We start from the raw sequence: 17,308 nt of genomic DNA on the forward strand, positions 1-17,308 counted from the left end.
ATCGGTGCATCGCCTCAACACGTATGCACCAGACGTCTTAGCCATTAGGCCACGACGACTTCAATGTCATGTCTGCGACTCCCGAATTACTCTGACTGTGAATCGAACTTCTAACCCGTGTTATACTTTATAATAATCTGAATTACGAACGACAACATCATTCTTCTCAGTCGTACACTCTTGACGGATTGGTTGTGATTATGTATTGTCTTATTGGTTGGTTACGGCTTTTCCTAGACTTTCATTTGATTCCTAATTTAAATAGTAAATGACATGATGAAAAAATATTTTAAACCCGTAACTAATTTTACGAGAAGAAATCCTTATTATTAGTAACTTTTCTACGTTGTGGTGTTTAAGAAGCTGCATATCAATACTAAATGCATTCCTGCTAGCACGTCATGTCGACTCATCCCCAACAATTAACTACTATGCTCCGATATGCAACATTAGCTACACAAGTTTTTCTTTTATTTATTGGGAAAATCGACATAATTTATTATTACGCGTAAGACATATTATTATGTACAGTAAAATTAAACTCAACGTTAATATAATTACCTGTAGCAGGGAAACAAGCGATTCGTATCTAGATACTATAAAAATATGTATATTACAAGTATATTCATGAAATCGATATAATTTTTTCAGACAGCCCATCTAACATTATCTTTTAATATTAAGATATATACATATATTATCGTAATCATATTCGCCTCTCCTGGAGCGTGAGTACACGCGAATAAATCAGTAGCACGATCGCTATTCTATGAGTAAATAGATGGTCCTTACTTCCGACACATGTTTCCGTGGACGCGACACAAGTAACTGGTCACGTAGAATATTGACGCCTCCAGCTATTCATTCGAAAGGGACTATACCTTCGCTACGAACAGAGATACTTATAGAGATAGAAATATAAAACTCTATGGTTTTTAATGTACGTTTTATAAAATTCTAGCTGGCCCGGCAAACGTTGTTTTGCCATATAAATTATTTCTAGGAAAGATAAATAGCCTAGATACCAAATGCAGTGCCATCTGCCGGGCTGATTTGTAAATCTAAACTATTCTCGAATCCACCTCAAGATACACAGAAAATTTCATTAAAATCGGTTCAGCCGTTAAGGAGAAGTTCAGTGACAAACACACGCACAGAAGAAATATATATTATACTAGCTGGCCCGGGAGACTTCTTAGTGCCTCAATCGAAAAAGAATAGACCTAAACTTTTGTATAAACTAAACTTAAAACAAACAAAAGGATTGTACTCTGTATCCTTATTGTCGTGTTTCTTCTAACAGCTGTGTGTATAAAATATATATTAAAAAAAAGGAATCCGTCCGACGGGGAACACATCAAAGGAAAAACAAAATTGTTATTTTTATTTAATTCCGAGCATTTTCATATTTATCTACCTTTTAAATCTTCTCTGGACTTCCACAAATAATTCAAGACCAAAATTAGCCAAATCGGTCTAGCCGTTCTCGAGTTTTAGCGAGACTAACGAACAGCAATTCATTTTTATATATACCTATATATAGATAGATAGATATTAAGAATACCTCCGTTTCAAAAAGCTCCGTTGGTCTTGGGTGAACCCAAGAATTTGCTTGTCGCCATTTATGCAAATCGGTGCTAGGAGCGTTGCAGACGTCGCGTCGGGAGTTGAAATCACTTAGAAGCCTACTTCGGGTAGCGGGAACTTCTAAGTGCGAACGAAAATCAAATTAATTCTATTTATAACATGAGATTGATTTTGTTTTCCGAACGACGAACATTATGTTAATATCAAAGTTTTCTTTACAAAATTCCTTTGATTTAAAACCGTTCGAAAGTTATTTCTGACTGTTGTTCTAAGGAGATTCTTGTTGTGTATTTATAAAAATTAATGAAACAAACTTTTTTATAGCATATACAAATGACTGTATTTTGTACATCCCCTCTCTTACCATAGGCGCTGTATAAGCAACAATAAGGTTCACCAAATAATGGTAAGATAAAGCATTATATCAGCATTCTGTGATCGTAGGGCATACAGTGAATTTACATAAATAGGTTCCACCATTCAAATTGCCAAAAATGAAATATCTAAGCTGTAAAATCTTCATAAACATATATTCTAAATCATACAAACTGGAATATTAAGAAATCACTAATTTTGTATCTGAGAATTTTTACTCTTAATACTTTTTTCTTTGTTCTGTTATTGTTCAGGCAAGTCGTAGACATAATAAAAACAATTTGTAGTCTAACCTACGACTTAATTGTTTTCTTTTTACAATTTCAAATACTTTACAGTTTTAATTGTCACAGTTGAATAAAGTATTAGTCGTCAGAATCTCTATGTTACCCTAACCCGTCTTATAATAATAATAAGTCTGTACTTCATAAAGTAGCCGTTTTGTAATAGTGGCCATTTGAAACATAATTTAGGTATGAAGAAATTAATTTCTAAATTCATACATTCATTCAATTTTATTAAAAAAATACGGAATCCTATTTTGAAATTCAGGATATTTTTTATTGATTATTGCTTGGTTTTCACTACAGTAGATAGGGGGTAATAGAGACTAGAGTTAGAATAGGGAAAAATCTAGGATGTCAAAATACTTTTGTTGAGTTGTTAGATTAAACTTTTTTGGACTAAAAATGACTTTTATTTAGTGTTTAAGAATATTAAATAGTTTAATTTAGTCATGAAAGTTTTGTAGCTCATTAAAGATATTAAAAATCAATTACCTAAAGTTGGGTACTTACCTAACAACTAAATAGTGCCAGCCCTATCGAAAAACTCTATTGTCCCCATACATAACCTGATTCACCCCAAAGCCAAGGTGTATCAGGTCAAGCAATTTTTTTCAGTTTTTGTGTACATTTTGTAATGAACTAGGTATAATAACGCAGCGTGTATACATTTTTTATTATTATTATCCTAAGAAAAACCATTGAAAATTTGTGTTAGATTTGGAAAGGGTCCCAATTCCCCCAATCTACGGTAAATTAGTAACTTTTATATGGACACGATAAAAATACGAGTAATTACGGGATACGAGTTCCATCGCAGTAGCAATATCGCACAAATGGCTGACAGCATTAATGAAGTGTACGAAGGGAGCACTACAAACGAACGTACGACTCGTTATTAGTGTGAAAACTTCCGATATGGAAATTTTGATCAAAAAATTAGCCCCATCGTCGACAAACAACTAAAATCAACAACGACGAATTAAAGGCAATAATGGAAGTCGATGATACACAATATTCCGCTGAGTTAGTAGTATCTTTCAACGTAAGCATCAAAACAACATTGGTCCTTTTGCGTCAAATTGGCAAGGTAAAAGAAAAATTATAAGTAGGTGCCACACGAACTCAACGATCGCAGTGCGCTGAACACGTTAAGACATGCCTTGCATTGTTAACAGACCCAGAAACGGGGGGATTTTGAACCGCATGCGATGAAACATGGATTATTTTTGATAATCGTAATTGGTGATTATTTTAGATATTATAGTTTTACTAAGTTTTACCTTGGCTTAGGACCCAGATAATGCCATGAACTTACCCCTAAAAAAGTCATCATGATCATTGTTGGGTAGTCTACTGCCCGTATAATTCATTTCTTCAGCTTCTTACCAAATGGCACCATCATTAGTGCAGATGTGTGCTGCGAGAAACTGGACAAAATGATAGAGAACCTCACGAATCTCTGGCCAGCCTTGGTAAATCCCTCATCTCCGCTGCTCCTACACGACAACGCTGGACCTCATATGGCACAGATGGTGTCTATACTACAAGAGCTAGGGCTGGAAGGTCTGCATTATCCATCGTATTTACCATTGCGCGAACATGTTTGTACTTTTTCAAATTTAGACTACTTGTTGGCAGGAAAAGAATTCAATCCCCGAAAGGTAGTAAGTAGTTTATGCCTTTAAAGTGTTTGTTGGCTTCCGTACACCTGATTTCTTCAAGAAGGGCACTGAATCATTAATTACCACTACGCTGACAGAGATGCAGCGATACCATGGATCCATATTTTGATTGATAGAAATAGAAAATACTTTTAATATTTTTTGAATACTAAACGGCAACTTCATAGGTAAAGACCATATTTAGAAAATATTATTGAAATAGAGGTTAGCTTAACTTGAAATTTCATTTTAGAGATAAAAGAAATCTTTGTGTCCACTATTGTACTACCACTATTGTATCCACATTGACAGTAATTATGAAAGCTGTAGTCGACACATCAAAATTATAATAATCGGACTAATACGAGTAAGGTTCACGCACTGGTTGCTGGTGCAAGCTAAAACTTCTTAAGGCTCAAGCTATAATATTTACTGAGAAGCTTGATGTTTTTTTTTATAACTATCCTCTACCATAGTATTTATTACTAATATGCAGAAAGAAAAAGACTTTAATTGTCGGCAAGACAAGAAACGCATAAGAAAGCGACCCCAACAAGGGACCCCCTTGCTTTTGCATTCAAGGACCGGACCCTAAAGAGAAAAATAATAAACGCGAAATTAAGCTGTAAAAGTAATTTTAGCTATTCCTGTATAACGTTAGTAATAATAAAAAATTTGTTTCAGCCTTAGGTCTAGAACCGGATTTTCTTTATCCTTTGGAGAACGTGACGATCGCACAGGGGAGGGATGCGATGTTCACATGCGTGGTCAATAACCTGGGTGGTTACAGGGTGAGTGGCGACTCCGCCACGGCCAGGGTGTGTATCAAACTAACTCATTACAGCTACCGATAGAGAAGCACTCTCACTCTGCACTCCTACGTTTAGATCTATAGCTCGATATTTAACTTAACAAATATAAAATGATTGCTTAGGAAGAAATAAACCTAAGCCGCTTGACTAGAATCTTTCTTTCGAAAAGTTTTTTTTACTGTTTCAGACTTCAGAAATGAATTTGCTTTTTCGTACAACTTATTTTAAACAATTGATGAATCTATCACTTAAAAGCTACAGATCTAAACACATAGACTTCCGCACTTACTTTCACACTTCTTTAGCACACAAACTATGATGCACTTCTTCGGTATTCTTCCAAATCCACTGGCACTTAGTACCTCTCTCTCTATCTTAGTATAGAGTACACACAACTATTTTGCACTAAAATAGTTTCCTACACAATAGTAGTAGAATTAGTCCTACTCCGCACAACTTGCACTTGACAGTAATTGTGTATCTGCACCTGGAATAGAAATTAAGGAGCTCTAAACGAATATCTTTAAATAATACGAAACAAATAATAATTAAGTTCCTTAGTATTCGGAAGCAAAAGAAATGCGCATGCTCTTCCCTGACGCACATAACAATTGTTTAGACTTTTTTTTTTAATATTTATATTTTATGCAAAAGCACTTAGGTGATCAATCTTAGCCAAGTCGATCATTGTCACAACAAAACCCGCAAAAGCCAACACGATGAGCGGCGTTTCATTCGAGGCGAGAATTTAAGTTGCAAAACAGTCACTTTGCGAAATTAAAATAAAGCCGTAGACAAACCCCCTTGGTCCCCGTTCAATCATTTCAAGAGACACTGCTCTCAAACTGTCCCGAAAGCTAATCTAGGAGACTAACGGTGTTATGTTTAACATGGCTTTATATGTGAAATGACGTCACACTGATTTTACCTTTTTCTAAACGATAGGTACTGAAGTTGATTAGTTTTAAATGTCGAATTTATTTCAAAAAAAAAATAATGTTTAATTAATCGCAATATGAAATAAGTTCAATGCCCATGTGATTTGAACCGATACAGAAAAAAACAAACGGTACCATAAAGGAAAATATAAGTATTTCACGAATCGTGTGCAAGAAACAAGATTCGAAAATAGTCTCTTTGGGACTGTTCGGTTGGGCTACTCGATTTTCTCGCGATACATCTCGAACGAACTCGTCTTTATATCGATTTCACGTGAGTAATTACTCAAGAGCAATAACTTACCCATCAGATGCACAGTATTCCCGAATGAATAAAATTCCAATCTCTTTTGAACTATCCTCCACTTACAATTCACAGTTTTATATTTTACAAACATCTCTATACATGTTACACGTCATTTTCTAACAAAAAAATACGATCGATTTCGATATGCACCGCTGGTATGGATGAGTTCAATTGGTAAATATGTTTTGGTTATATTTTCTTACAAATATTTTATTTAAACGAAGTTCAATCTGCGATGTACTTTCAAAGATTATTTTTATCATTGAAAATACACCGTAGCTTTAAATTACCTTGAAGTTTTATGAACGTTTCTCTAATAATTCAAGTTCTGGAGTAATGCTGCGCCAGAGAAACGTTTGTACAACTATTATTGACATTAAGCAAATTTTAGTTACACGCACCAAAATCTTACTCTGTCTAATATTATGTAGATATATTTCAGAGTGTATGCACTGATTAGCGACAAGTTACTTTTGGAGCACTGTGAGCACTATTCTTGATCTCTCTTGTAGTGTCTTCCTTTTCCAGCACCTGTATTAGTTCACTGTAATTTAATTCATATATTAATTTTTTGTAAGCATAACAATAATTTTAAATTATTTACAAGTGCTAAGTAAGTATTTTTTCTAAAGGTTGTCGTCTCTAACATAAATTGCCCACAATAAAAGTTCGAGTACCACAAAGTAGGGTAAACGCTACATTTTTGTTCGGATTTTTTACTACGCGCTATGCAGGAAATTAGCTTCTATTGCAATGTCGACGCTTTTGGTAAAGCGGGTGAAACGAGGGCGTTTTCAGCACGCCCGCAGCTAGCCTCATAGCGGCGACCAAACGAAAATGTAATTAAAAATTCCGAGAGCATTTCGCGCGGCCCTCGCTACAAGATAGTGTTGCTGGCACTCGAGGATCGTTGCCGTGACTGCCTCTCGGGAAGCATTTGCTTATAATTAGACTTGTTCGTTCCAAAGTCTTCATCGCTCGTTTCCATAACGTCGTATAATATAAATAACCCTTGTGAAAACGATGCCTTTCGAAATTAGAGTTCCGTACACTTGAAACGTTTGCAATTTCTCGGGGTTAATGTTGAATGTGAATTGTTACGGGATGTAGGTAGCGTGGATCAAGGCGGACACGAAAGCTATACTGGCAATTCATGAGCACGTCATCACGAACAATGCGAGGCTGAGCGTCACACACAACGATTACAACACGTGGACGCTCAATATCAGGGGCGTGAAGCGAGAGGACAGGGGACAATACATGTGCCAAGTCAACACTGACCCTATGAAAATGCAGGTACAGTATATTTTTATTTGAAATACACACAATAGAGGGAAATTGAAACTGAAATACATTAGTTTTCCTTTTTTTTAAATATTTTATTTGAAGAAACGTTAATTTAGATATTTTATTATTCAAGAAAAAAATCTTGAGTCATTGTATTTTAATTTTTTATTGTAATACCATTTATGTTTTTCTATATTTTATTATGAAAGAAAGTATTGAAGATATCTTTGAATAAGAATGAACATGGTACATAACGGGTTTACCTACTTTCTCGTATTTAACTTCAGTAGTAAAATAATGATAAATAGACGAATTAATTTTATAAGGTCGCATGAACATTACTTAATTTTCTACTTAAGTTCTACTTAATTTTCTTTTAGACTGCATTTTTAGAAGTGGTCATACCACCGGATATTGTTTATGAAGAGACTTCGGGCGATATGATGGTCCCCGAAGGGGGTTCAGCTAAACTAGTCTGCAAAGCTCGAGGCTATCCGCCACCAAAGATCGTGTGGCGTAGAGAGGATGGTGGGGATATTATATCTCGAGGCGGACCGCAAGGAAAAACCAAAGGTAAAATATTTGATACTAATTGTAATATTATTTTTTTATATTTTTTTAAGGAATCTACATTTAATCCTGCAAATTTAAATGACGATTCTTTTTCATTTATATACAATAGAAAAGTTTATATTCTTCCTTTTAAAGTCAGTTACTTTATATTTGATTTGTTATTACTGATATACTGAAAAGGCATCCAAATTGAAGAAGTGATTTACAAATTTAATTTAGATTTAAAAAAAACGTTTAAGTTTTATGAATTAATATAATTATTAACACATATATTTACGGTTTTGTGACTTCGGAAACATTAACAATTTATGTACTGGGATTAAATAAATCAATGACGATACACTAATACTGATTTTCACGAGAATTGTCATTTGTTTCAAAACACTAAAGAGCAGCTTCCTTCTTTTTCTTCTCATTTTTCCTTCCTTCACCTTTACCTCTTACGCTAGGTTAGGGCTTAGGGACCCCGGTAACCGTATTCGTTGAACACGTCGATTAAGAGCTCGATGTGCAGCTTAACCCATCAACCTGCTGAGTTTCTCGCCGGATCTCCTCAGGGAATCGCGATTCCGATCCGGTAGTACATTAATTCGTGAAGCAGCTGGTCTTGAGTTATTAGGTCTCCTTCGGAGGCGCTCGAGCAGTTGTTAGCTAATCCCACTCCTCCTGGCTGAGCCTTTGCTCGCCCACCTATCCTGGTGAAACTGGAAAGGCCTCCGGGCCACCAAAAACCGTTCAAACATAAAAAACTCCTCGTATATAATACCTTAGTAAAATCTCATTGAAACAAACGAATCTTTAAGCAAACGAGTCTTCCTTTAAAATATTCAGTATTGGTGCTGAGCAGTAAATCAGACCGCGCCACATTCCGAACTATTACCATTCACACCGCCCTTACTAATCTCGACGGATTAAGATCTTGAAGCGGTCTTCGAATAATTACTTGCCTACTTAACCTATAAGCTACGAGTAGAGACAATAATACTATAACAAAGACTCCTCGTCTTTTTGGTGTGAAACATGAATGAAATATGTACGTCTACTTATTTTGTATTTTCGTAAATGGGCAGGATCGGAGAATGTTTTTAAGGTTCTATTTTTTTTATTTTTTTTTATTGCTTAGATTGTTGGACGAGCCCACAGCCCACTGGTGTTAAGTGGTTACTGGAGCCCATAGATACCTACAACGTAAATGCGCCACCCACCTTGAGATATAAGTTCTAAGGTCTCAAGTATAGTTACAACGGCTGCCCCACCCTTCAAACCGAAACGCATTACTGCTTCACGGCAGAAATAAGCAGGGCGGTGGTACCTACTCGCGTGGACTCACAAGAGGTCCTACCACCAGTAAGTTCTAATTAGGATAAGACAAAAAAGCATCAACATCAACGGCCATTACATAACTCGCCTTCGATTTGCCGACAATATTATGATGATGGTAATGATGGGATGATGGAATGATTATGGCTGAGAACTTGGAGAACCTCAATAAAATGTTCAATTACCTCAGAAGATCTTCTGTCCGAGGGGGCCTTGGAATGGAACAAGAGGAAAATGATCCAAAATGCCCATGTAATACCCCCTCCGGTTAAGTGCGGAAGCTCTAAACTGTTGAAACGTAGCTGTATATAAAGATATCAATTGTTAATACCAACTAAGATGAACAGCATCCGGAATGCTAAGCGAAATATTCTCTTTTAAAATACCGCATTATCTCAAGATGAAAGTTTTGATCAGTATATATTATATATTTTTAATGATGACATATGGCAGTGAAACGTGGTCGCTTAAAATGGGCCTTATCAGAACGCTAAAAGTCAATCAAAGAGCAAACTGAGAAGACTATGCTTGGAGTTTCCCTGCCAGATCGATCCAAGAATAAAAACATTCAGAGAAGAACCAACTGACTTAGAACGAAGGGCTATGAGGTTGACAGGGCAGTGTTCAGAGCTCATTGCTCATAGATTAGACGGCCACTATTACTGAAATGTTCTCGAGTGGCGACGGTACTGGAAAACGCAGTGCGGGAGACATGTTAGGTGGACTGACGTCTGACGATCTGCTTAAGGTCACGAGAATCCGCTAAATACGATCAACACAGGACCGGTCCTTGGGGGTCCTATGGCTCTACGGCCTATGTACAGCAAACTCGTAGGCCATGGTCCACGTGATCTAAAAGATGACCGTAGATATCACTGCAACAACGGTAGCCCCGCTCTTCAGAAAGGTGTATGTTTCGCGGCAGGAATGGGAACGAGACTAGTAATACAACACTTCTTACCAATAGTGCTGAATGTTGGAAAGCATTAAGTTAGCTTAGCTAAAAAAAAGTGAAAACAATAGTGAAAATGTAAATAACTCAACGCTGTGATCAGAAACTTGTATCTGCCGATTAGTAGGTACACATACTTACATTATGAAAAATCGTCTTGTATCCCCAATTAGTAAAATAATTTTTGTGCTCAATGATTTATTTAAGCTCAGCAATAAAATCTACAAAAACTTATTAACTAATCAGTTCACCATGCCTCTCTGGTACCGAAAAACCAAAAAAAAAAAATTAATTCAATGGATAAATTTATCATAATGTAAACATTAATAACAAAAAATCAAAACAATATTTTACTATAGAACACAAAGTTACTTTGAAATTCGAACTGAACGCAAAAATTATACAAGGGGATTCGTGACGAGTGGCAATTGGAAACTGTACTGACAGGGTGATTAATCAGCTGCTCCCACTTAACCCTGGCACTGTTCAGAGCTCCTCTCGCCATCAGTCAATTCATTAAGCTAACAAAGTACTACCGGTAATGACTTTCACAACGGAGCTCTATGCTACACTTAAGATATCTCAGGCTTTCCATTCCATGCGTCTAATACAGCCAAAATAACGTTCACCTCAAACCCAAATCAATTTGAAGGAACTCGATACGGATCTAGTATTACTTAATTGAGGGGGGGATAGCAATATGAAACGCCACCTCGAACAATTTTAAATTACAAACATCAATAACAGTCATCAATTTGAGTGAAGAAGTCTAATTAAAGAAGCCGTTACAAGTTACCTCCATAAATCTGAGTAGAAAACAATACAGGCTATCCATTACCGTGGCCAATATTTCTTCAGGAATATTCCGATGAGTAAAGTTCGAGGGGCGACTGACTGATATAGTTTTTTAATGACCCTGCTCTTCGGACCAATTTCTAATTTATTAGTTATCGCTTTTGTGTACCTAGAAAACACGATATTTTATGAAGTTTGTAAGTTGATTTGTTGATTTAGTCGAATAAATCAACGTCATATTGCTATGAAGTTTATCAATTAGTTTATTTATTTCATTTCGGGTGGGTACCACCACCCTGCCTATTTCTGCCGTGAAGCAGTAATGCGTTTCGGTTTGAAGGGTGGGGCAGCCGTTGTAACTATACTTGAGACCTTAGAACTTGTATCTCAAGGTGGGTGGCGCATTTACGTTGTGGATGTCTATGGGCTCCAGTAATCACTTAACACCAGGTGGGCTGTGAGCTCGTCCACCCATCTAAGCAATAAAAAAAAATAAAAATGATAAGTTTATTTAGTATCCAATTGACCAAATAATTTCTTACAAAAGTTACATAATATGTATGTCGAACAAAAGACTAAATTCCATAACAAATCCGTCCAACGAAATTCGTGTAAATCACATATGACAATAATTACATATAATACGGACAGAAAACAGTAGCGAAAACAAAGAGGTATTATTCAAAATTTACTCTTTTGTGTTTCGAATGAAACATGTTACTGGTGACAACGGCGTGTCGTGTGCCTATTTATTTCATGTTCTACACCAAATTATGCAGATAAGCGAATGAATGGTGGATGGAAACTTAGTCGTGGAGTGATGCAAATTAACTCCGCTATCCACCCGTTCGACGCTTTTCATTTACCTCGCGGAGTTTCAAACAAATACGAGTAGATTCTCGCTAGTGCTACCGAGATTCACTATCCATTATTGACCAACTTTGCAGATGTTTAATTAACGTTTCGTATTTTTTATAAAAAAAATTCACAAAAACATGCTGCATGGGCATCTCTCTCTATCTAGAAATCTTATATAGACGTCTGTACATGTTTCCATGAAATGTGCCTAAAATGACCCAACAATTTCAATGAAGAATACAACACATTTAAAACGGTTGTGTGGCGGGTAGCCATCATACTACGCAAGATAATTGACAGATGCCTGAATCTCGCTTACGACATTTTCAAGATAAAGCGCATATATACAAGTTCCGAACAACAACATTCGGACCGTCGGTCTACCGAGCAATATCACCCACTCGGTGGAAGATCTTCCGTTCGTCGTTCAGCCTCTTCAAAGTTGTTAAAGAAAAATAATCAAACCCTAAAAACTACGAGCAGTTTTGATACAACTGTACTAAGAAGATAAGTCAACACTCTCACGTTGATTGAAGTCAATAGCTACCACCCAATCAAAAAGAGCACACTTCAAACCTACAAGCCTACAGCTACTTGCTTAATTAAAATTATCACTTTTGAACGAAGAACGACAACTAAAATAAATGTTGCCATTCCATTTTACTTGAGAACACTTCACAAAAGTCCGTCAATGCTTTTGTTGCCTCTGGGATCTCTGGGAATTTTGAAACAAAATTCTTAAAAAAAATACGTGATCTATGGCTGTGTTTATTTACGAGTTGAAAAATGAATTAAAAAACTAGACAGTGGTACTACATAAAAAGAAGTTTTGCTTTTAGTTTTGAAACCAAAATTTTAATGAAAAAGTAGTTGAAAATTCGACCGTTAATTTCTATCCCATACAAAGAAAATGACAGATAAAATCAGTTTAAGCGCCTCCCCTTGGCTTATGACACATCGACAAGCCAAAGTTATTCGACGGACCGCTCAAAGGGTGTTCAAAAATCCATGGAGACGACTTATCACATAAATTAAAACTAATTAATATTGGTCGCAGCAAGTTTAATGAAGCATCGCAAATAAAAAGCTAAATAAAGGAATTGATTAACTTTAAAATGTAAAAAGGTTACTACTGGAATATATTTTGCACAATATTTCGATGTTCTATTTATTAAAAGTAAAAAAGTGCAATTACACTAGAATTTTAAATCAAATATTTTAAATCTATTAAATTATCTGTACAAGTAACACCAGCAGAAAATTAATTACTCACTTTCCTTTCACTTTGTTAAACATCTTAAATTTTCAATATTCCCGAGACCAATAGCCACTCCACAGCACTCCTAGTTCGCGCATTGTTTGCTAACGAACCGTCGTTCGACAGAGACCAAGAGCTCTTCACTTTAAACCATCAACGCTTCCTCCCTCGGAAAATATTGCCCCGGCTTTTTATCCTCTTGTTTGAATAATGGCTGTAAACGCACTCGGGTGCCATTTTAGAAAGGTGTCCGGATAACAAGTCAAGTTCAAACCACTAACGGCACTTGTTTGCTTAACCCGTCAACTTTTGGTGGACCGAAAAGTGTTTTCCAGTTATTGCCGAAAAGTAAAGTAAGCACTAGAAGAGATGGGAGTTGAACCACTTCTTGGAACAAGTATTGAGAAGTCGTTTTCCGTATATCTAGTCGAGTCTCTGTACAGCGCTTGTCTAGAAGTACCTTACTTCAACTAGGGTTGAGCCATTTAGATATTTCGATATGGCGATTTTAAGTAAATATGTAATTTTTCACATACCAGCCGTATTTTTGTGCTTTGGTCTTTAAAAAAGAAATAATTTGTAAATGCCGATACCTCTTACAAGATGCTAGTTAACCTACATGTGCAGATCTATCTCCAAAAGCTACAACATTATTGATTCTGCACCATCAAACCACGCCCGTGATTGTAACATCGTCCTTGATTTCCAACATAACTCTTGCACTAACTAATGTTTACTTGAGTACAAAGGGCAGAGCGTGTTGTTAGCCGACATAGGGTGACAAAGGTTGACAAGTTGCCTTAGAATAAAACTTCAACCTAATGTCTCAAGGTGAGCGACAACATTGACGTTGTAACATGACCTTAGATTCTGTCAACTAAAAAACGAATTATTAATCTTTATATTAATCTAATGATAATATTTTGAACAGTGACATCACTGGAAGGTGAGATAGTGAATCTAACAAAAGTGACCAGATCAGAGATGGGTGCGTATTTATGCATTGCAGCCAACGGAGTACCTCCTTCTGTCAGCAAAAGAATCATGCTTCACGTTCATTGTAAGTATAGCGACAAAAGTTTTCTTAGAAAAAATATATCGTATTTCTTGTGAATTGATTTTGATCTTCGTATTTATCTGGCATCTGCTTTCCTGTCTCGATCTGTCTTATTTTTTTTCCATTTTTAATTATATTTTTGAAATGAAGTTCCTTATGGGACGATGTGGAGGGGTACCCTAACCGGGAACAAACGTCCGTAACGTAAGATTTTTATTAGTAATGCACACAATGTACGACTTAACTTTGTAATAACGTACAAAAAATAACATATTTTTTTATCATTCATTGACCACGATCTCAGAGCGTTCGTTTGCGCAATAGACTAACTCTTATGCAAACAACCGTGAATGAAGTGTACCACAATAAGTTCGCACGTTACCGAATGACTGTGGGTTGTTGCGAAACCTCCAGTTTAATTTTTTTTATACCTCGAATAGACCTTAAAATTAATATTTTTATAATAAGGAACTAGGTTCCTATCCGGTATCCCACGACACCACACATCTTTTTTTTGCTTTCAACGTCTTCCTCTAAGTATTTGTTCAAGACTAGTCTCTAGAATATTTTTGAAATTCATAGAAATGGGGCCTCTCGATTACCAGGGAAAGCCGAACGGTAACGGCACATTACATATTCTCAACATGTATCAATTCAATCATCGATAAAGTCTACTCACCTGCGTAGAGCGAGCAAAACCTGTACCGAGCTCACTTATCAGACGATCCAACGGTTAATTTATAACCAGGAGTTATTCAATGCTCGGTTACGTGGAGAACACCGGCGCGCCCGACGGCTCCAACACGTAAGCAATTGGGAGATTTTCGTGTTATCACGTATCATCTTCGGTGCGTGTCTTGCATAGGAATTACGACGCCGCCTGTAGTCGACGGGCCGTGTTTAGTGAAAGTTACTGCCTCGTTGACTATCGGAATTTAATTTCGACGGGGTTTATTTTCTCTCGGATATCTGTTGAAGGTTTGATTTTCGATTCAATTATTTTTCGTGAAAAAATAAATTCGATTGAATTTCAAGCTTTTGATTAGCATGTCTTCCAAACTGTTTAGGACCACTGAAACATGATTAATACCTCATAATTTTTTTTAAAAAATTACGCCTTAAGAATGACTGACTAATTGCAAATAGTTTTCAAGCAAAACGATAAAATAAAATAAAATTGACATCGACCGATTGAGTTTTGTAAATACTCATTATAATATTATATTATAATATTAGTTTACATGCTCAGAAAAAAAAAATAAAAAAAAAATGCTTAACAGTTTTAAAAAACTTTTTGGAATCTCTTGTAATTTTTTATCAGTTGTAAAATGCACTGATGAACGCCATTTTAATACGCTTTTATTAGCTTCATTTGTTTTTCTGTTAGTGAAAAAATAATGTTTCGATGATGTTGAGATAAACAAAAGTCAGATAAACATTAAACAAGGTTCACTATATTAAAAAAAAATGAGTATGACTACGCTGATTGTATAAGTTGCCTATTATACCCTTTAACAAAAATATTTTTTGAAACAAATAACTCTTTTTAATAGGAAAAAAAAACTTTATTTAACGCTTATTTACATGTAAAAATGTAATTAAAGATGCATCCAAATTATATGTACAAAAGCTAGCTTAACTTATGTCTAACGAAATTATAAAATATTTACAATATATTATGTTCATTTCTAATGACTTAGTTTACTATATAATATTACTACGAATAAAATCAACCCGAGGATACATTGTCAACTAAAAATCACGCAGACGAGTATTTTTTTGAATAAAAGTAACTTACATAAGCTTTTCGGTCTTACCGACACATAAAACTAAGTATTTGCTAAAACTCATGTTATGCTATTATTATTACGTAATTTAACATATGGGGTTTAACAACAAATATATTATTTTAACTTCTAGTTTTCTTACATTATCATCCGATACTGAGCTATAAAGTTGATATTTGAGTCGCCGTGGTTTAGAAATGTACTCGTATCGAACGATGCACCTAAGTTCAAATTACACAGCAATTTGAGAAATTACTATACAATTAAAACATAAACCTCACGTCTCAAGGTGAGGCTGCATACACATCGTGATATCTATGGATTCCGCTTAACACCAAGCGGGCCGTAAACTCGTTCACCTATCTATGCTAAATCGATATTCAAAATTCGACAATTCGAATGGACTTTTAAAAAGGCGAGCTACTAAAACGTGATTTAAATGTATTGTAGACAACAAAAAAAACTCAATGCCGTAACGCACGTCTACAATCCGCTACGATATTTCGTAGCAGATCCCCTGGCATCGTAACCATGTCGTAGCATCGTAACGTTTTAAAAGCAACGGTTAAAAAAACTGCTGACTTGAAACGTGAGAGTAAATAAAGTCACGAACGAGAATTTAGGGCGTATATTAAATAGCTTTATCAACGAGTTCTTTTCTTTTTTTCTTCGAAAGTTTACATTACTGCTACATTAAGGCCGTATCTGCCTATTGAAACCAATAAAAACTTATTCGTTTACTAAATTGAAAACATAAACCGTCCAGCGTAGTGATGTGTATTAATAATCCAAATTACAATGTGGTGTTTCACAGAAGGATTATTACCTATACCGAACATCGGCACTCAGACAAATTAATCTCTATGCGCCGTAATCGACCGGTTGCACACCGGTAGATCGCGAAATTTCTACAGAAATGATGCACTGCATACAGCAACGGCCGCCATTTGCATGGATAGTGTCCACTGGGGATAACACTCTGATCACTCTGTGGAATCCTGAAACTCGGTGACATTGTAACTATCGATGACGTCACAGATAGTTATAAACAATGGACCATAACTGCTCTTAATAATCGTTCGAGCGGCTAACGTTATTATTACTCTTTTAACGCAATAAAGATTCCAATTTTAAAAACTCCCCCAATCCATCAGAATTTTTGTCAATAAACCATTCCATCATGAAAAATGTCACTCATACTTTTCGCGAGTACTTCGTTATTTTATACCAGCAATTTTAGAACTGAGATCGATCGGATAAAACACTGGTATTATTTTAGTTGAGTGCGGGCTTAAACTTTTTGATTGTTAAGCAGCCACCAGTTCCGAACTGCTGCCGGCTGCGTATTTGCATTATGTTATTAGCAGTTCTGATGCTGATAGCATACGACTGATTGGATGGTGCGTCCACATACTACGAGCTATTTCATTATTTGAATTTCGACCGAACGTGGA

General features: G+C 35.9%; 1 protein-coding gene across 2 annotated transcripts in view; it reads left to right on the forward strand.

The window, feature by feature from the left end:
• DIP-beta (Dpr-interacting protein beta) overlaps nt 1-17,308 on the forward strand; it is a 75,263-nt gene that overhangs the window by 42,180 nt on the left and 15,775 nt on the right. Inside the window, exons 3-6 of one of the 2 annotated variants that reach the window (XM_028173112.2) lie at nt 4,595-4,728; nt 7,078-7,263; nt 7,635-7,827; nt 13,942-14,070. In XM_028173112.2, coding sequence (XP_028028913.1) covers nt 4,595-4,728; nt 7,078-7,263; nt 7,635-7,827; nt 13,942-14,070 — 642 coding nt within the window. The remainder of the gene's footprint in view (nt 1-4,594; nt 4,729-7,077; nt 7,264-7,634; nt 7,828-13,941; nt 14,071-17,308) is intronic. The other variant, XM_089727636.1, reaches the window with a different exon arrangement.

This window comes from Bombyx mandarina, chromosome 05 (genome assembly GCF_030267445.1).
Source record: "Bombyx mandarina strain Sakado chromosome 05, ASM3026744v2".
Taxonomy (NCBI): Eukaryota; Metazoa; Arthropoda; class Insecta; order Lepidoptera; family Bombycidae; genus Bombyx; species Bombyx mandarina.